This window comes from Malaya genurostris, chromosome 2 (genome assembly GCF_030247185.1).
Source record: "Malaya genurostris strain Urasoe2022 chromosome 2, Malgen_1.1, whole genome shotgun sequence".
Classification (NCBI taxonomy): Eukaryota; Metazoa; Arthropoda; class Insecta; order Diptera; family Culicidae; genus Malaya; species Malaya genurostris.
Window position 1 is genome coordinate 105,933,716 of NC_080571.1, and position 18,178 is coordinate 105,951,893.

Genomic DNA, 18,178 nt, shown 5'->3' on the forward strand with positions numbered 1-18,178 from the left:
TTTGAAATCAATAAGAGCTTTCCTAGTTGTCATCAATAACAGCACAATGTATGCTCATAATAGATAATTTTAATGCTTTGCTTGATTTCTATCAAATTTCAAAATAAGTATAAGTAAAGTATAAGTAAGTAAAGTAAAATCAGGTTGCATGTTTCATAAATTTATTGAGCATTTTTACACGGGAAAGGCAGCGATCGCAAAACAACTAAAATGTTCAAATTTTATTGGTTAAAATTTGGTACAACTAGGGCAACCGAGGTATTTTGGCCCATTTCAGGATTGATTTTTAAATACATGGAAAACGTGTTTTTCAATTCTTCTGCATACTTTCACTTACATGAAACGGCCACTACCTAAATGACATAAATGACGATCATTTGCATTGAAAATTTTCAATATAAAACGTTTCTGGTGAAATGAAGAGGATTTTTGTTCTAAGTTTTGCTGTCTGTTCTCCGCCAAGTGACAGCATTTGAATACAGCAATTTCGTTTACCTGAATGGTTATGACAAAATCAACATCTATGTTAGCTGGACATGCGTGGAGTTTCGTGATGTCAGATCTCAACTAATAAATTCCTTGCGTACCCAAGGTAGACTATCCAATGTCCCTGTTCGCGACATTCTTGCTTGTCGTGACCTTCCATACATGAAACTTCTTTATCATTTCATTAAATCCATTGGAGTTCCAATTTAAATTTTATTTTATGTTAAACTGTTTTCTCTTCCATGAGTTCAACCAATAGCCAACTATAGGATATTGAATATAAGTGGTGAACTGATACAAACAATCCTGAAATAGTTATAAGATCATGTACAAAATAAATGTATTTTATTTAATGTAATTAAAATAGCAACTCGCTTGATAAAAACAGTGTTTAGATTAACTAATGAGTACCAACATACTAATATGATATTCGAAATGTATTAGGTTTAAACTACTATGTATTGTGGATGCCACGGCGAAGAAAAACTTATGTATATTGCCTATGAAATAAACGTATTTATGAAAAAAAAAAAAAAAAAAAAAAAAAAAAAAAAAAATCTATGTTAGTTAAATCAACAACATTTTAGTTAAAACAGCCAGGACGTGAAACAACAATTCTGTATAAAATGTTCAAAACGACGTATGTAACAATGAGAGATTCTCTTTGTTTACTTTCTCTTTTGATTATTACGGCACTCTTAGCAATCCTTCTCTCCAATCATTTACCGATAATAATAACTAAAGCTATCATCTTTTAATCTGCTCTGGAGAAATTACCGAAAAAAGCAGGAAAATTTCGCAATAATCGAAAGAGAAAGTAAACAAAGAGAATCTCTCATTGTTACATACGTCGTTTTGAACATTTTATACAGAATTGCAATATTGTAATTTTGTGATCTGCGGGTTCTCCGTGTAGGAGCCTCCATATTTTTAAGTGCTAGCCAATGATTCCTCTAATTTCATCAACATTTGTCTCGGCAATGTCAAATTGTAACAATCACCCTTATTCTGAATAACGACGTATCGTTTTTTCGATCGTATTTCATTTGTATTCCTAATAACGCTAGCAAAATCAAAGGTAGCTATGGTTCGACCGAACCATATTCGATCGAAAAACCAAAACGTCGTTATTCAGAATAAGGGCGAATACTTGTGTTGTACACCCCGATTCTGCAATCCGACGGATTTGTGATACGAACGAATCAACATTTTCGTTCAAGTTCGAATTTTGCATTCTTCATTCCGTTCGAACTGTATGATTCGATCGACTCTCGTTCGGGAACATTTGAAATTTCGAACACTAACCATCAAAGCTGTCAACACTACTTACACGTTCTATATTATTTATATTATTAATTTCTTAGTAAACGAAACCGTCACACTTGTATAAACAAACTAGAACGATTCTAAACCGAACATAAGTAATACGTACGCAAGTCGATCGAGTAGTGTTCGAAAATTGAACAACTTGAACGAATGATATTCGAGTTCATACCCAACTCGAACGAAATGCAGAATGGGAATTGCACATTCGATCGGAATATTTCGAATCGATCGCCGTACAGAATAGGGGTGGTAATGTTGGTATCGATTTCAATAGATTCGCTTGCAAACTATGAGAACGAATTCATGTCCAGTCAATGACATAAGCGGGAGAGTAGTTTCAAAATTGGGTTTTTTCTCCCATTTGCCCTTTCAGTCATGTGCAGTTTTCAGTGAAAATCCTACAGTATGCAGTGTCGATATTCAACCGAAGCTGTGAGAATCGAAAAGGTTTCACAATAACTTTTACCTGTTGGTGCTCGAATTTGTAGTAGTTCCGGTTTCCAAAGAGGTTCTGGGATGTAATTACTTCGATTTGTCATATTTTAGTCACTATTTATAGCCAAGATTTTCAATACATCGATGAAAGAATTAGAATTGAAAATCTGCTGATGCACCCTAAAGACGTTAGTTTGGTTTCGTCTTGTCATATAGGAAAGAGTGACGTTGGCAATTATTCTCTGTGATTTTTTCAATGAGAAACGAAAATGCTTTGTCTTTCTTCGTTTGTTCTGGTGTCGGTCATTTACGAATGAGACAGTAAAATATTGAAAATGAGGCTGTTGGATTGGATTCTGCCATTGAGAATGCGTGACAATTTTAAGCTCTGGCAAGGAGTATTTGATTTCCTTCCTTGACATCTGAAATTGGTTTTTCAGAGTTTGTAAGAACTTTAGAAAGGTTTAGAAGATGGTTTGATTTATTCGGTGAATCTATATTTAATTTTTTAAAGGTTATCAGCTATGATGACGATGTTCATGTCGACGAAGATGCAGTCGAAGATTGTCGATGATAGGAGTATCAAATTCAAATCATCTCAGTCTCTAGAGGAATATTTTTTTTCATAAATACGTTTATTTCATTAGCAATATACATAAGTTTTTCTTCGCCGTGGCATCCACAATACATAGTACCTTAAACCTAATACATTTTGAATATCATATTAGTATGTTGGTATTCATTAGTTAATCTAAACACTGTTTTTATCAAGCGAGTTGCTATTATAATTTATATTAAATAAATACATTTATTTTGTACATGATCTTATAACTATTTCAGGTTTGTTTGTATCAGTTCATCACTTTTATTTTATATAAGATAGCTGGCGGCTATTGGTTGAACTCATGGAAGAGAAAACAGTCTAACATAAAATGAAATTTAAATTGGAACTCAAATGGACTTAATGAAATAATAAAGAGGTTTCATGTAAGAAACGTCACGACAAGCAAGTATGTCGCGAACTGTGACATTGGATAGTCTACCTTGGGTACGCAAGGAATTTATTAGTTGGGATCTGACATCACGATACTCCACGCATGTCCAAACGACATGGTCAATATCGCGGTAACCTTCGCCACTATCACAATGATTAGTCTCGGAAAGTCCAATTCGAAGGAGATGTGCATCTAACGTGTAGTGATTGGACATGAGTCTGGACATCACACGAATGAAATCTCTACTCACATCCAGTCCCCTGAACCATGCCTTTGTCGATATTTTCGGAATAATTGAGTGCATCCATCGACCCAGATCATCTCTATCCCAAGAAGCTTGCCAGCTGGCAAGTGTTCTTTGGCGAGACGCGCTATAGAATTCGTTGAAAGCAATTGGTCTCTCATATACTTCACCCTCAATAGCACCAGTTTGGCTAAAATATGGGCTTTTTCATTGCCTGGAATGGAGCAATGAGCCGGGACCCAAACTATTGTGATTTGATAATTATTATTCAATATGACGTTCAGGCACTGTTTTATTTTGCCTAAGAAAAAAGGTTCATTTTTGCCAGCAGCGTTTGAGCGAATGGCTTCAATTGCACTCAGACTATCTTTGAAAAGAAAATAATGGTTTGGAGATAATTTGACGATTACACTCAAACTATAATGAACTGCTGCTAACTCTGCTATATAAACAGATGCAGGTTCTTGAAGCCTAAATGAAGCCGAAACATTACTGTTGAATATACCAAACCCAGCAGCCTCTTCAATTCGTGATCCGTCCGTGTAAAATATTTTCTCAGAGTCAATATGCCTGAACTTACTTGAAAATATTTTTGGGATTTCCATCGAGCGTAGGTGTTCCGGGATTCCACGCACTTCGCGCTGCATGAATGTGTCGAAAAATAAAGTTGAGTCAGGGTTAGAGGAATAGATTGTTGTTGTTTTTGAAAAGTGACAAGCGTAAATTTTAAGGATTCTAGAATAATTTTATTCTGTCTCGCTAAAATCCAACTTTGAATGAATATCATATATTTTGTTAGAAAAAATCGGTTTTGCGGGAGGAGAGTTGTTCCTTAGTTCATTCATTTTTAACCTTATACTTTGTTCTAGATAATACTAGGCTAAAATAGTATTGGAATACATTAGAGATGGTCAGTCCGCGAACGGTTCAAAAGAATTAGTTCTCTTAGAGGAGTGAGTGAACGGGAGTTATTCATCGAAGAATGATAGTTCTCTATTCTATCATCAAATTTAAGTAATCGAATTCTTTGAGTATGTATATAATCAACTTGCATCATTCGGAACGTTCGCTGGTCTGAGGAATCTGGTAGAAGTTCGTGAACTTTGAAAATGTATACAAAAGAGAATGATTATTGGTAGAAACCATGCAAAAGGCACTCACTATTATTGAATCTGTTTACTACAAAATATAATTTGCAGCTCTCATATGATTCACAAAGAAACATACAAAGTTTCAGAAAAACGAAGCGACGGTTGAATAGAACTAATTCTTTCGGTACAACTATTAAGTTTTCAACGGTTCTTTTTCCGTAAATACGTTTCTCAAGGCAGTTTACATAAGTTTTTCTTCGTCGTAACATCACTTTTACATATATTTCTTATCCTAATATAAATCTAATATAGTCACAACGATTTAAATTTCATAAAACATATTTCTCTTATACTTCAAATATCATATTAGGTATTTCGTTATTTATTTTTAAATCTATTCAAGAATATTATCTGAACCAAACGATTAACTGCTATAAATTGTAAAATAAGCTTTTATTTTTATTTTATAAACTATTTTTTTTATAAACTATTTCTAGTTTGTTTGTATCAGTTCATCATTTCTATTCAAATTTATCTTCTGGTTGAACTAATGGACGCAGTTGGAGTCAGAACTAAGTCTTAAAATAGTCAATTGTCAAATTTAAACTCCAATGGTCCTAATGAAATGATAAAGAAGTTCCAGGTATGGAAGGTCACTGCAAGCAAGAATGTCGCGAACTGGAACATTGGATGGTCTTCCTTGGGTACGCAAAGAATTTATTAGTTGATCAATATCCCGATAACGTTCACCACAAGTACAATGATTAGTCTCGGAGAGTTCAATTCGAAGGAGATGTGCGTCTAACGTGTAGCGAATGGACATGAGTCTGGACATCACACGAATGAAATCCCTACTCACATCTAGTCCCTGAATATAGAGTTCTTAGAAAGGAACGGGTTTGCCCATATCTAGAATCAGAGCTGCAAATTGGCAGTCATGTCAAATGACCTTGACAGACTGACTAAAATCATCGTCAACTGTAATCGGTACGGTCAAAGTGTCTGTCAAATGAGATACTCGATAGTTCTATGACCAAGTAGAAATATACTCAGTCAAAGACAGGCGATGTTTCTCTTTCTCATTCTCCTATTCCCTGTTGAAGTAAAAAAATGCCATGAGAGTACTAACATAAACATAAATTGATAAAGTTAATTGTTCTTTGCAAAAATCATCGGACTTCCGAGTTTATTGGTGTAAATGAATTTAATTCAATGTTTATGACACTTGATTAATATTTAGTTACATCGTAATCAAGCAGTGACAGGAGAAATAAAGAAAATATCAATCGCATCGGCAATCAATGAGCGTCCTGGTGAGTATAATATTAAGAGAATTTAAGTTATGACAGATCGGCTCTCAGACACTCAATATATGATGATTGGTAGAGCCTGGTTGGCTTTCCAATCTTCATCGGGCAAAGTTGCTAATTGACATTTAGTAGCTCTGTCTAGAATACACTAAGTTTTTTTCGAATAAGTTTTTATAAGGACTGACTTTCCAGAAGAAGACTATTTCAGTGGTAGTTTTGCAGAAGATTGAATAGTTCGAAAAATAATTACGCTACGCTTAAGAGCATTTTTGGAAAAAGCATGAAGTCTGATTAAATGTGTTGATTTTTAGAGAAAATTGTGAGAACCTTGATGCTTTTTTCCCTCGTGAAATGCAAGACTGATAATTTTCCGGTACCGTTGACCAGATATCTTGCTTGTTTTAATCTTATTGTTACATCGAAGTTACTGGCGAAGTAACAGGTAAAATGAAGATAGAATACATTGAGCTGGAGGGTACTGTCAGTTCAGAAGATGAACGTTTGGACAAACTGTGGATGAACTGAGGATGAGTTTCGACAAACGTAGTTCCAAGGAAACACCCGAAAAATACTTCATTTCTCAGCTCTCGATGTTCTTCTGGACATGGGATTTCTACTGAAAGCTTGAATGAGAGAAATATTTAAAAAAAATACTGAACATAGGCTATTTGGGTCAGTTCTACAAACCGTTAAATAATCGTGCAAGTGAAATCACTAATTCTCTTGCCACCCTGCTTGTGTTCATTTGGGCACCATAGCCTAGTTCGTCCGGCATGGAAAGTGTGGAGCCTTGTAATTCCCACCCTCGGCCAGAGTAGCCCGTAAAGGGGAAAAATCTGATTTCCGGTCCCAGAATTATAGAGTGGTATATCGTAGTCAAAAAGCTTCGATTTTAGGAGTGAAATGCCGCAAATTCCTCAAAATTAAACAATAAATTCCTCATAACTAAACACTATGCCAGTCCCTAGTCTCAGGTTCAAAAGCGGAACTTACTTTGATTTTTAGAAGATGGTAAAACTAATTGCAACTGCAACTGATTAAAATACAATATAACATTGAATATTGTTTTTCCTAATTGATGGATAATTGCAATTAGAACGATTGGTATTGCTCTTTGCGGTCGCGTCTTTTTGCGTGATTCAAACGCGTTAAAAATAACTATGGATCAGAACCATTGTGCCAGACTTACCCTGTTAACCTTTCAATATTCTTCCACTAATAAAGGTGTTCGAATGACTACACCCCTTCATATAATCAGAATGTAATTAAAATTAGCCAATAGGTAGCTGCAACTTGGTCGGTAGCAATTATAATAGCAACTTCTGGTGGAAATGCTCCTGTGTGGAGTTACACCTGCTGCACACCCGTGAGGCACAAAAGGTAACAACAGATAATCAAACTCAGTTGACCGAATCTTCTCATTATAGTTGAATGGTAATGGCGCTAATCGAAGGCAACCATCAATTCTATGGATTGGAAGCATTCGTAAAATACAAAAAAAAATCTCAAGCCACTAGTTTGCTCACTTCCGAAGCAAATAGATGGGAGTTTCCAGTCTGTTGGGTAACCTCGTCTGACATTCCAACCAGTAATGAGGGATTGATTTGGCGAAATTTCGCAAAACAACACTGCAACCAAAACATCATCGTTACTCGCTCACAAACATATTGCGTCCAAAGTCAGCTTACCACATGTGGCTTCAAAAGTCGGAACACCATCTGTCAGGGACAGTTTTCTATGCATGCACACTGTGACTTGCTCCGATGGATCAGCAGAAAAAAATGAAACGTCAGTCGCGATCAGCCGATCCGTTTCTGGGGTGGGTATTTTCTTGTCTCAAATACATACCTATTTGGATGCACACGGCCAACTTTGGAAAATGTTTATATTTTAAGGTTCGATGGTCAAGGTTTTGCTTTATTCGCGGGTGGATGATCAATCGAACGGATGAGGAATAAATATTTTGATTAGGAAACTGTCGATCAATTGATTAAGAGTATGTTCTGCCGACACTCGATTTCTAATTATATCTCGATCATGCATTGTAATTTTTCAATCAGCCAGGTAGTTTCAAATACCATTGTTTGACATTTCAATCGAAAGAAACTAATCCCCAATCGATTGTTCTCGACTGTTGATTCGAACTACTTTTAGTTTCGGTTTGGTCAGGTGCTATTTTTAATTATTTACGATTTCGCCGTGCAATCACGTACTTGTCTAACAACCTACCGACGGCGTGTACCATACAAGCATGGCTTTAGCGAATGTCGTTGCCTTGATGGAAGTGGTTTCAGTGCTTTCGAAGGATGTGACATTGTTTTTGAGAGACCTAATCACAAACAGAAAGTTATGTGCAATATTTGCTTTGATCATAGCTGGGTTTTGCGAAGTAGGTATCTTGTTTAGTTTAGTGAGTTTATTTTCCGTTTTTACTAAGCTTGCTGTTGCCTGAGAGGTAGAAGTTATTTCATAGTTGGTTGTTTTGTGGTTTTAACGAAACATAATAGCAATCCAGCTTTTCATCACGAATTGTGCGGTTTTAAGTCTCATCGCAGAAATTGTCAGTGATTATACATAAATAAAGACGTTACGTTGATATGAGGATCTTAATATGGAACTTCTGCGTTTGTCAATATTATGTTGCCAATTTCGAGAAAATTGAGTGCACTTTCAACTTCGGAACCGGAAGTCGGATTCAAATCAAATTCAATAGTAAGCTATGGGACCATAAGACCTTTCATTTGAATCTAAGTTTGTGAAAATCGGTTCAGTCATCTCCAAGAAAAGTAAGTGCATATTTTTGCTACATACATACACACGGACGGACACACACGCACAGAGACATTTACTCAGTTCGTCGACCTGAGTCGAATGGTATATGACATTCGGCTCTCCGGGCCTCAGTTAATAATTCGGTGTGACAATTTTCTACTTCAGAGGGATGACGATTTTCGGCTGAAGCGTCCAAAACAGATTTTAGGCATTTAAAAAAAATAGAAATCCAAAATTCATCTCATCGAAACCAAAACGGAATATTTTCAATGAAAGTAAAACAATTTTTGATATCTGTTTTCTGTATTTTCATCTTAGTTCTTATCAATGTTCGTTGACAATCAAACTAAGACACTCTTGTGTTGAGCCTTCTCTAATGACTCTAGACGAATGAATACACCATTATCCAACAGTCATCGCGTCAACTTGCGCATTTGTTTAATTTCACTATTTATCTATCATTATTTCGTCTTCATAAATCTTTTCCACTGTGTACCCTCGACAACAGAACACCCTACTCACATGTCAACTTTGTTTACTCTCCTTCTTCACTTGCAGACAATTTGCAAACCGGCGCCATACTCGGATGAGCTGGATGCGATTACCGAACGGGATCATTGTGACTACAACCAGAAGATCACCTACCAGATGGCTCGAAATGGCACCGCACCGCGAAGGATTCGGGTCTACGCCGACGGTATTTACGATCTATTCCACCAGGGCCATGCCCGGCAGTTAATGCAGGTAGGCTTGATGAGTCATTGCTCAGCTATGTATATGCTCCAAGTATGAACTATTTTTCTTGTCGATTGTAGGCCAAAAATGTGTTTCGTAATGTGTATCTAATTGTTGGAGTGTGCAACGATGAGCTAACGCACAGCAGAAAGGGCCGCACGGTTATGGACGACGATGAGCGGTACGAGGCGGTGCGACACTGTCGCTACGTTGATGAGGTGAGTTTGCGAATTGGGTTTGTGTATGAGTTTTTTGGTCAATTATGACACGACTAATTGCCAAAGGAGCTGTGTTGTGCCAGCTAATTAAGCCGTATTTGATACAAAGATATGAAGAGTGGATCCTGTATTTACCATGCAGATAGATTGCGATTGCATTCTTGCGAATAATGAGTTTGAAATGTTTGTGAAAAGATCATTCACAAATAGGACAAACAATTTCCTTTACCGTTACGACATGGACTTGGACATTGAGAGTTTTATGAAATGGTGTACATTTATTTTATGCAAGTTACTGTCGTCACCCGAATAATTACAATTCAGTAGCGCATTTTTCCATACTACCCTGGACTTTGCGTGATGAGCCTAAGAACTCGTACCCTCAAGTCAATTTACACTTACCCGGAGGTAAATTTATACTTTTCATGTCGTAAAAAAAGTTGAATCATGACAGACAACATCTAGATTAATTTTGTTTTTTTATGTGGAATACATCTTTATTTTCTATATAGGGTAGCAAATTAGAAATTTTGAACACATACATTTCAGTCAATTTAGTTTCAATCATTAATAACATATTATTTCATCAATTAATTAAAAGTATTTCTACGTATTAATTTGAATGTTTACAGCCATGTATTTTCAATTATATATCATTTAAATGTTGATTTATAGCTAGCAGTGTCCTATTTTGTCTGCTAGAAAACTCCGACATACCGGATTTTGCTACCATAGACTACGGTTTTGAAGGAGTAAGCGATATATCAATAGGAAAGCATCGTTCTTCTTGGCCAATCGATGAAAAAGCGAAGCTATTGCAAGCACGCGAATCTATAAATATAAGCGAAATTAAGCTAACGCTTCAGTCCAACTTTTAGTGGTAGGTTGTTGCTAGATAGAAACCGCTATAAAACGATTTGAAGCTTTAATTGGTATGCTCTGATCTTGTGTCATACGAGTTCGGATGAATTTCCATGTTATGTCGTTTTCGCCTGAGAAGTTTGCAACTACTCCATGGTAAATTTTGAATAATTTCTAATTTATATAAGATGAACTCGATTATTAATGAGAAAAAGTTTATCACTTCAACTGAAATCGCAGAATGGTAGTAATGGTAGAGAAGTTTAACGCTATAAAAATAACTGCGTGCATACAAAACTTGAACACAAGCTTGGCGAAGAAAAACTTAAATATCGAAATCCGTAACGTAAGTATGTACAAAGATATAGTTGCATACATTTGGGATATTGACGTAATTTCGTCGACTACAAAATAATACAAATCAAGACAAACAGAGTCTATATTATGGGTTCGTGTGTTCTGTGTTGGTTCCTAATAAAAATCAATCTAAGCAGACTCTCGTGCAATGGCGGATTCAGAAGTGTGACGATTGATTGGACTGTTTGATTATCGATCATTAGACATTTCGGTTACCTTGTTTCACATCAATGGCTCGAACAACCCCATAGGGCTGATCCTTGTAGTTTTTTCATTCATTTGGCATTCAATCGAAAATCGTATTACATTCGCTAGGTGATTTCAAGCTAGCAACCTTATCTCTGAAATTGGTTACCGAACTGACGGTTCGGATGGAATTAACACGATCGCCCTGAACGTGGTTAACGTCCGTTCGAAAAGAAGGCTCATAATGATCAGCAATAACGGTAAACTTATTAAACCGTCGCTTTTCCCTCAAAACAGATATAGGTTTCATATGCTGGCTAAAAAGGCTGTATTTGAATGTCAAATCTTTTACGTAAAACTTGTAAACATAGTTTTCTTTCGGTATTGTAGTGTAATTATGGTATTTTTCCACGGCTTTTTGTGTTTATCAATACTTTTTAACATTGGGCTAATTAAAGTATACCTTTACTGAGTTCACCGGTTCACGATTACTGAACAAACAATTTTTATTGATTTGTATGGGACTTCATAATCTTGAGTTTAGCTTTGTCATTTCATTTAATTACACCTAGTAGTGTGTATGCATGATAAATGTAACTCAATATTATTGAAACAGTAAATTTTAAATATTTGAGCATATATTGAGACCTCACATTAACCAGGACTCATCCCATCAGATTTGTTACAAAGCACGTGGCGTTCCACTGTGGTATTTTGTGGAGGATCAAGTCATTTGTTTCCCAGCGTGCACTGGTTAATTTTCTTCCACTCAAATTTATTCACAACTCAACTACTTGGTATCGGTGTGGGAGCGAGTCGCTAGTTCTTACTTGAAAAACAAAAATCCAAACTGTACAAAACGGATGCTTGGAAATCATTTTCATTAAATCGTTATACTCTAAGGGCATATTCAGTAGTGTTCTAGTTCTAGATGCATAATTTATGTCAGTTACAAAATTTAAATCTGGATTTCATAAGAAGAAAAACTGGCAGCCCCAGCAGTGTTTTACTCGTGTTTCAAATATACAAAAAATAGGTAGAACGGCATCGTAGACCAGTTTTAAATTTGACAGTAGAACTGGTCGAATAAATAAAACTAGAACGGCTTGCTGGGGATACGTTTGTTCCAGTTTCTGTTCTATTATAGATCTTCCATATAGAACTTCTAGGTGCTGAATTTGCTCTAATAATAGCTATAATATATTACCAATAACATACTTATGTGATGTTCAACCGTTGCTATCAGCATAACTCCACACCACGATTGCATCAAGCATTGGTCAAAACGGATTCTTTTTATTTGCCCTACAAAATATTAGTCGTTTCAGGGAAAAAGTGATTACTCTTGGGGTTATTACGAACATCTCCAAATTATCGTTCAGAAAAATATTTTTTTCCATTTCAGTGATCACTTCACTATGAGTTAAGTGAAGTGAGTGAAGTGAAAGTGGAAGTGAGAACGGTAATAAGGGCCACAACAAATAAAAAAAGAATTCATGGCCCTTATTACCGTTCTCACTTCCACTTTCACATTCACTTCACTTACATGTCACATCTTTTTATTTTCCCTATTTATTTATTTGTGTTTTATCATCCGACTTATGTCTTCATGATTTTCTAAAAACTATTGACAGGGAAAAACCCGTTGGAGTTGATGTACAATGTACCATTCTCAAATAGGCACAAAATCTGTCTTTTTTCAAAAACTCACATTCAAAAACAATTCTAAAACAGTCAGATACAAATTACATTGAAAAACTGAAACAAATGATAAAATATTTAGCCTGATAATTTATCTACAGTACATGTGTGCATATAAAGAGTTAGATCGTCATAAATTTCATCGCATCTCCTGTATCAATCAGCCTATTGTGGAAAAGTATGGCAGGTTCGTTGAACTCAAATAAATGAAAGAACTCGTTGAAAGAGGAACACATTGACCGAAACGGGGAATTTCTTTGAAACTCCGATCTTTCTATATGCCGATAAAAGAAACCCGGTTTAGTACGAAGAGAACGAGCTTGAACACTAGCATGCAACTGCGCCAAAAGATTTGGACTGTGAATCTCAGATGTTAATATTGTCGCTGCAAATACTGCCTTTGCAATTTTCCTTCTTTTCTCGAGCGTATTTAGACCTAATAATCGGCAGCGTGATTCATATGGAGGCAAGTTCAATGGGTTCGTCCAACGTAGGCATCTTAGGACATACCAAACAAATTTGCATTGCACACTTTCGATCCTGTTAATCCTGTTCTGATGATATGGTGCCCAAATCACAATTTAAGACTCCAAATGCGAGCGAACAAGTGCACAGTATAATGATCGAAGACAGAGTGGATCATCAAATCCTCTAGCAATTTTAAACATAAAACCTAGTTGTCTGTTGACTTTTTCTACTATCATAGACTGGTGGTTTCGAAAAGAGAGTTTTGTGTCAAGTAATATACCGAGATCTTTCACACATTCAACTCTATCTAATACATGATTTGCGATGGTGTATTTGAAGGTGAACACCTCACGGCTTGTTTTATGATGGAATGAAATCACAACACATTTTTCGTTGCTCACTGTCATGTGGTTATCGGTACACCATTCGATAAATCGAGATAATCGCGATTGAAGCAGATAGCAATCTGGTAGACTTTCAACTACAACAAATATTTTGAAATCATCAGCATATAATAACTTACAACTTCCGGTAAAGATCGATGTGACATCATTAAAGAATAAAGCGAACAAAATGGGTCCAAGATTACTACCTTGGGGTACGCCGGAACAATTACAGAATTCGTCTGAAAGTGCGTCACCAATTTTCACTTGAACGGTGCGGTCTTTGAGATAAGATTCGAGCCAACAACAAAATCTTGGGGAGAATTCTCTGAAGTAAACTCCGTCTGGCCATGTTTCAGCATCTAATGCAGTGTCTCGAAGACGAGCATCGATGCCAACTTTAAATGAAATGAATCGCAAGTCCTTTGGGTTGACATCTTTTTTCACCAACATTTTGACATAAACATCCTCACATGATAAACAACTCGTCGTTAATGAACGGATGTCATTCTCCGTGATATAGTTAGCAATTTGAGAAAGGTAAATCCAACACTTTGGTGCAGCTGGAGGTACAGCCAGCACAGGCAGGCCAACAACAGATTTTTTTGTGCCGCAAGTTAGGGAATCTAAGTCAGATGCCGTACGAGGGCTTTTTGGAGTTTCAACAGGGGGAGCTCTGGTGTTGAATTTATCAGAAATCATCTGCAGTTGGGTTCCATTGAACTCTACCATCGATTTCACCTCTTGAAGAGCTATACGATGAGAATCACGTATATGTGCCACTGTTTCATTCAACGATGTTATAGTATCACGAATATTTGATGACTTCATGAGCTTAGAACAAGAGTCGCAAAACCAAAACAAATGAGTTTGCTCGCTGATGTTAATATTTTCGCTTCAAATACTGCCTTTGCAATTTTCCTCTATTGCTAGTATCACGCAAAGTGGAGCGATCCCTGTAATTGAAAAAACTTATTTTTTCAACGAAATGTTGGTGGCGTGATGTTCATAATGACATCAAGTTCATCCAAATAATTACTTTTGTCATTGATGCGACTTCCGTGCTAAGGACCTAAATTCACTTCACTCGATTTTAACCGTGACGTGATACCGATAATAAGGGTCACAATCACTTCACTTGGTGTTCACCCAAAAACTGACACTTGCATTCTCTATCTCCGTCCGGCCAGCGTACTCAAAATAATAATCAGTACCGTTTCGCATCGTCGGTTTCGTTCTTCAAGCGAGTTAAACTAAACCCCTCATGAATCTTATGTTTATATCTTACTGTAACAGCGCGCATGATTATTTTACTTATTTTTTTACGATTTGTCCCAAAACTCAACAGTGCATGAGCAGTTTATGTCGAAACTAATCTTTTGTGTTCAAGAATCCATAATCAAGTGGTACTCCAATATGCTAGCACACATGATTTGAGTGTCACATTTTTGAGCAAGATTTGAAGATAAGTTGACAGTTTGCTCTAGAATGCCTCGATCACACACAATGTCGAGTTTTTACAGTACTAGTACTACAGGGGTCTAGTATAGCGCAATGAAGGATAACGCTTCAATAACTGAACGAATAATAAAATCAACTTACTTAGAACAAGTTGAATGACTGAAAATATTTGTTCCTCCTCATATAAAAAGCTATCATAAGAGAATTTCCAGGTTCGACAAACTGATCAGAACCGCTCTGCCTTAAAGTGTACTATGATGATGAAATGACGAAAAAAATTACCAAGCGTATCCTTAACATCTGTTACGAAGGAAACGCGTGGTTATCCTTCAACATACATAAATGGCCTGTGTTAAGGATTTGCTAGAATTTTGCTTTAAAAACAAAAGCGTTGATGGTGTTTAAAATAGACTTTTTTTTCATATCGTTCAACACGCTGATTGATTTTATTTTTCTCTTCCGCAACCAGATCGTACGCGACGCTCCCTGGGAGCTGGATGACGACTTTCTCGAACGGCACAAGATAGACTTCGTCGCCCACGACGAGATTCCGTACAGTTCGGATGATTGCAACGATATCTACGCCAACATCAAGGCCCGCGGTATGTTCGTGGCAACGGAGCGCACCGAAGGCGTCAGCACGTCCGACATCGTCGCCCGGATCGTCAAGGATTACGATATCTACGTGCGGAGGAATCTCGCCCGGGGATACACAGCCAAAGAACTGAACGTTTCGTTCCTGTCGGAGAAAAGGTTCCGTTTCCAGAACAAGATGGATGAACTGAAGGACAAGGTGAAGAAGGGTAAAGGGGATATCATCAGCAAGTGGGAGGAGAAATCATCGGATATCATACGTACGTTCCTGTTGATGTTTGGCAAGGACAGCAGAATCTCAAACTTTTTGTCCGATTCGAAACAGCGGATAAAGTCCGCTCTGAGCCCTCCGGGAAGTCCACATGGAGGCAGCAACAGCAGTTTGCACGAATACGGTGACGATGATGCCGAGAGTCCCGATTCGGTGCTTGATTCGCCTCCAATGAAACGCTCGAATCTACTGCGATCGAGAAGTCAGTTGCCGGAAGCCGATGATGAGGTGGACGACAACGACGATGAGAAGAGTGCGGATGATGATGACGACGAAGATGAATTCGCGGATTCACGTTCACAGTTCAATTCCAGCTACAATTTGGCCACGATGGTCAATGGTCATAATGGGCAACACTAGGCCAGAATGCCGCAATTTTTCTAGCTTTTGTCGTTATTGTAGTGAAATTGTAATGCACAGAGCATTGAATGAATTGGTTTTTTTGTGTGAACGGTAGAGGATCGCGTGGAAATCTTGGACTTGTAGATCCAGACTGCAACGTTTACCCGCTGAAGGGATAATTCTAATGGAATGTTAAATTAGAGGCAAATTTGTGCGAGCACGAGTGAGATGGGATAGAAGCTACGTTTCCTAAATGTATTTATTTAATTATATTATCTCAAATGTGGGACATCTCAACCTTCCGAACATAGTAGCCAGTAGTATTGATTTGAATTTTAGAAGGTTGTTTAAAATTTGTCTCCGAGTGGCAAGAAAATTGTTGTTGCTTATTCTTTCTAATTGAAATTTAATTTTCATAACGTTATCTTGTTTTACTCTGGTGCTGCCGCATAGCATAAACTACACTCATTCGAAAGTTTGTATAGTTAATCTATTACTTGTATTGCATCAGGGTGAAAACGAAAACGTTAGTATCTAGTTGCAGACCTCAAACATTATGTTGGCTAATTGGAAACGATTATTGTTTGCATCGGTATACTTATTTAATGCTAATTTATCCAATGAACTCTGAAACTGGTATGGTTTACGAAAAAGAAATTCTAATCACAAGTATGTGATCAGGAAGCAAACATTGAAATATAAATTATTATTACATAAATTTAGTTCAAAGGTTGTTTTGTTTTTCTTTTCTTTCTTTTTATTTTATTGAGGCGAGTTTCATGAATTTCTCGATAAACCTTGATTGTTTTCTTATTAAAATTTTCCGCTAATACCGAAAGTCGATTGAAAGAACAGTTTTAATTGCAAAGAATGAATATTTCCACATTCCAATGAAATTTCGAATCTTACTATTTAATATTACCTAGTGGCCCGAGTTAGGGCCTAACACATTTATAAGATTTCATAGTAATTTAGCACCCAGCTGGCACATTTCTACGGATTAGCTTCGTGGATATCGTTGCTGAGCGGTTGTCATTTTTCTATCTAAGTGTGTCGCATTCTCTCGTTCCATTTTTCCTCAAGGAGTTTACCCAACGTGCAACCTCTCGAACAGATGGACAGTGTTTTGCTTGAGCTGCTGGATAAAAATTCAAAGAAAAGAATTATCTAACGTAATTTTACGCGGACTGCTTTTTTTTTTTTTTTTTTGGGGGTCAAAGGTGCACGACATCCTGGAAGGAGCGACAAATATCATATCTTACTGTTTGTATCGGCAGTTTGATTGACTTAGCTCTGGTCGTCACAAGCCCCGACCTCATGCCTACACGGTGTCAAATGATGACTGGTGACTCCTGTTTTTAGCAGAATGAGGAGGTGCGGAGTATTAGCAAGCGGTGGGACAGAGTGCAACTGTTGATAAGGAACTAACATCTTACTATAGATGTCTCGATTATCAACCCACTTTGTGACTGTTGCTAATATTCTTAACGTGGGAAGTGTGCAACATGTAAACTTTTATTAACAAAATTATAAATTTTGTATTATTAATAGTAACTATCCTATTGCCCTGAGCTTAGGATGATAAACTACAGGGCGCGTACCCTGCTTGGCGGATGAGGGTGGGAGTCAATTTACACTTCGTGTTGACCAAGTCGGATCATACCGAGATCGATCGTTCGCTTAAAACGGTAAAACGAATTTATTATATCATCTGTATTTATCACAGAGTTGACATGACTGATACTGCTTGAAATTGACAATGGGCCATTGGGTTGTTTCAGGCATTACTGATGCAATTGGGATGCTTATTCACCCCGGCTCTGTGTTCTGTTCGAGTCGGATTGTTTCGATCGGGTGTGAAGTTTTGCGTTCTGTAGCTCGATCGAGTTCTCCATACAAAGGCATAACTCGATCGAATTACAGAGTGCAGGTTTTTACATTC

At 37.0% G+C, this 18,178-nt stretch overlaps 1 protein-coding gene across 5 annotated transcripts in view; it reads left to right on the forward strand.

The window, feature by feature from the left end:
- The window catches only part of LOC131432719 (choline-phosphate cytidylyltransferase B-like), an 83,166-nt gene extending 66,208 nt beyond the window's left edge, over positions 1-16,958 (forward strand). For 4 of the 5 annotated variants that reach the window (XM_058599186.1, XM_058599187.1, XM_058599185.1 and 1 more), the window contains exons 4-6: positions 9,218-9,403; positions 9,475-9,612; positions 15,499-16,958. In XM_058599186.1, the coding sequence (XP_058455169.1) occupies positions 9,218-9,403; positions 9,475-9,612; positions 15,499-16,254 (1,080 nt within the window). In that variant the 3' untranslated portion in view covers positions 16,255-16,958. Of the gene's footprint in view, positions 1-8,123; positions 8,277-9,217; positions 9,404-9,474; positions 9,613-15,498 lie in introns of those variants that run through there. The other variant, XM_058599189.1, reaches the window with a different exon arrangement.
- The last annotated feature ends 1,220 nt before the right edge of the window (positions 16,959-18,178 follow it).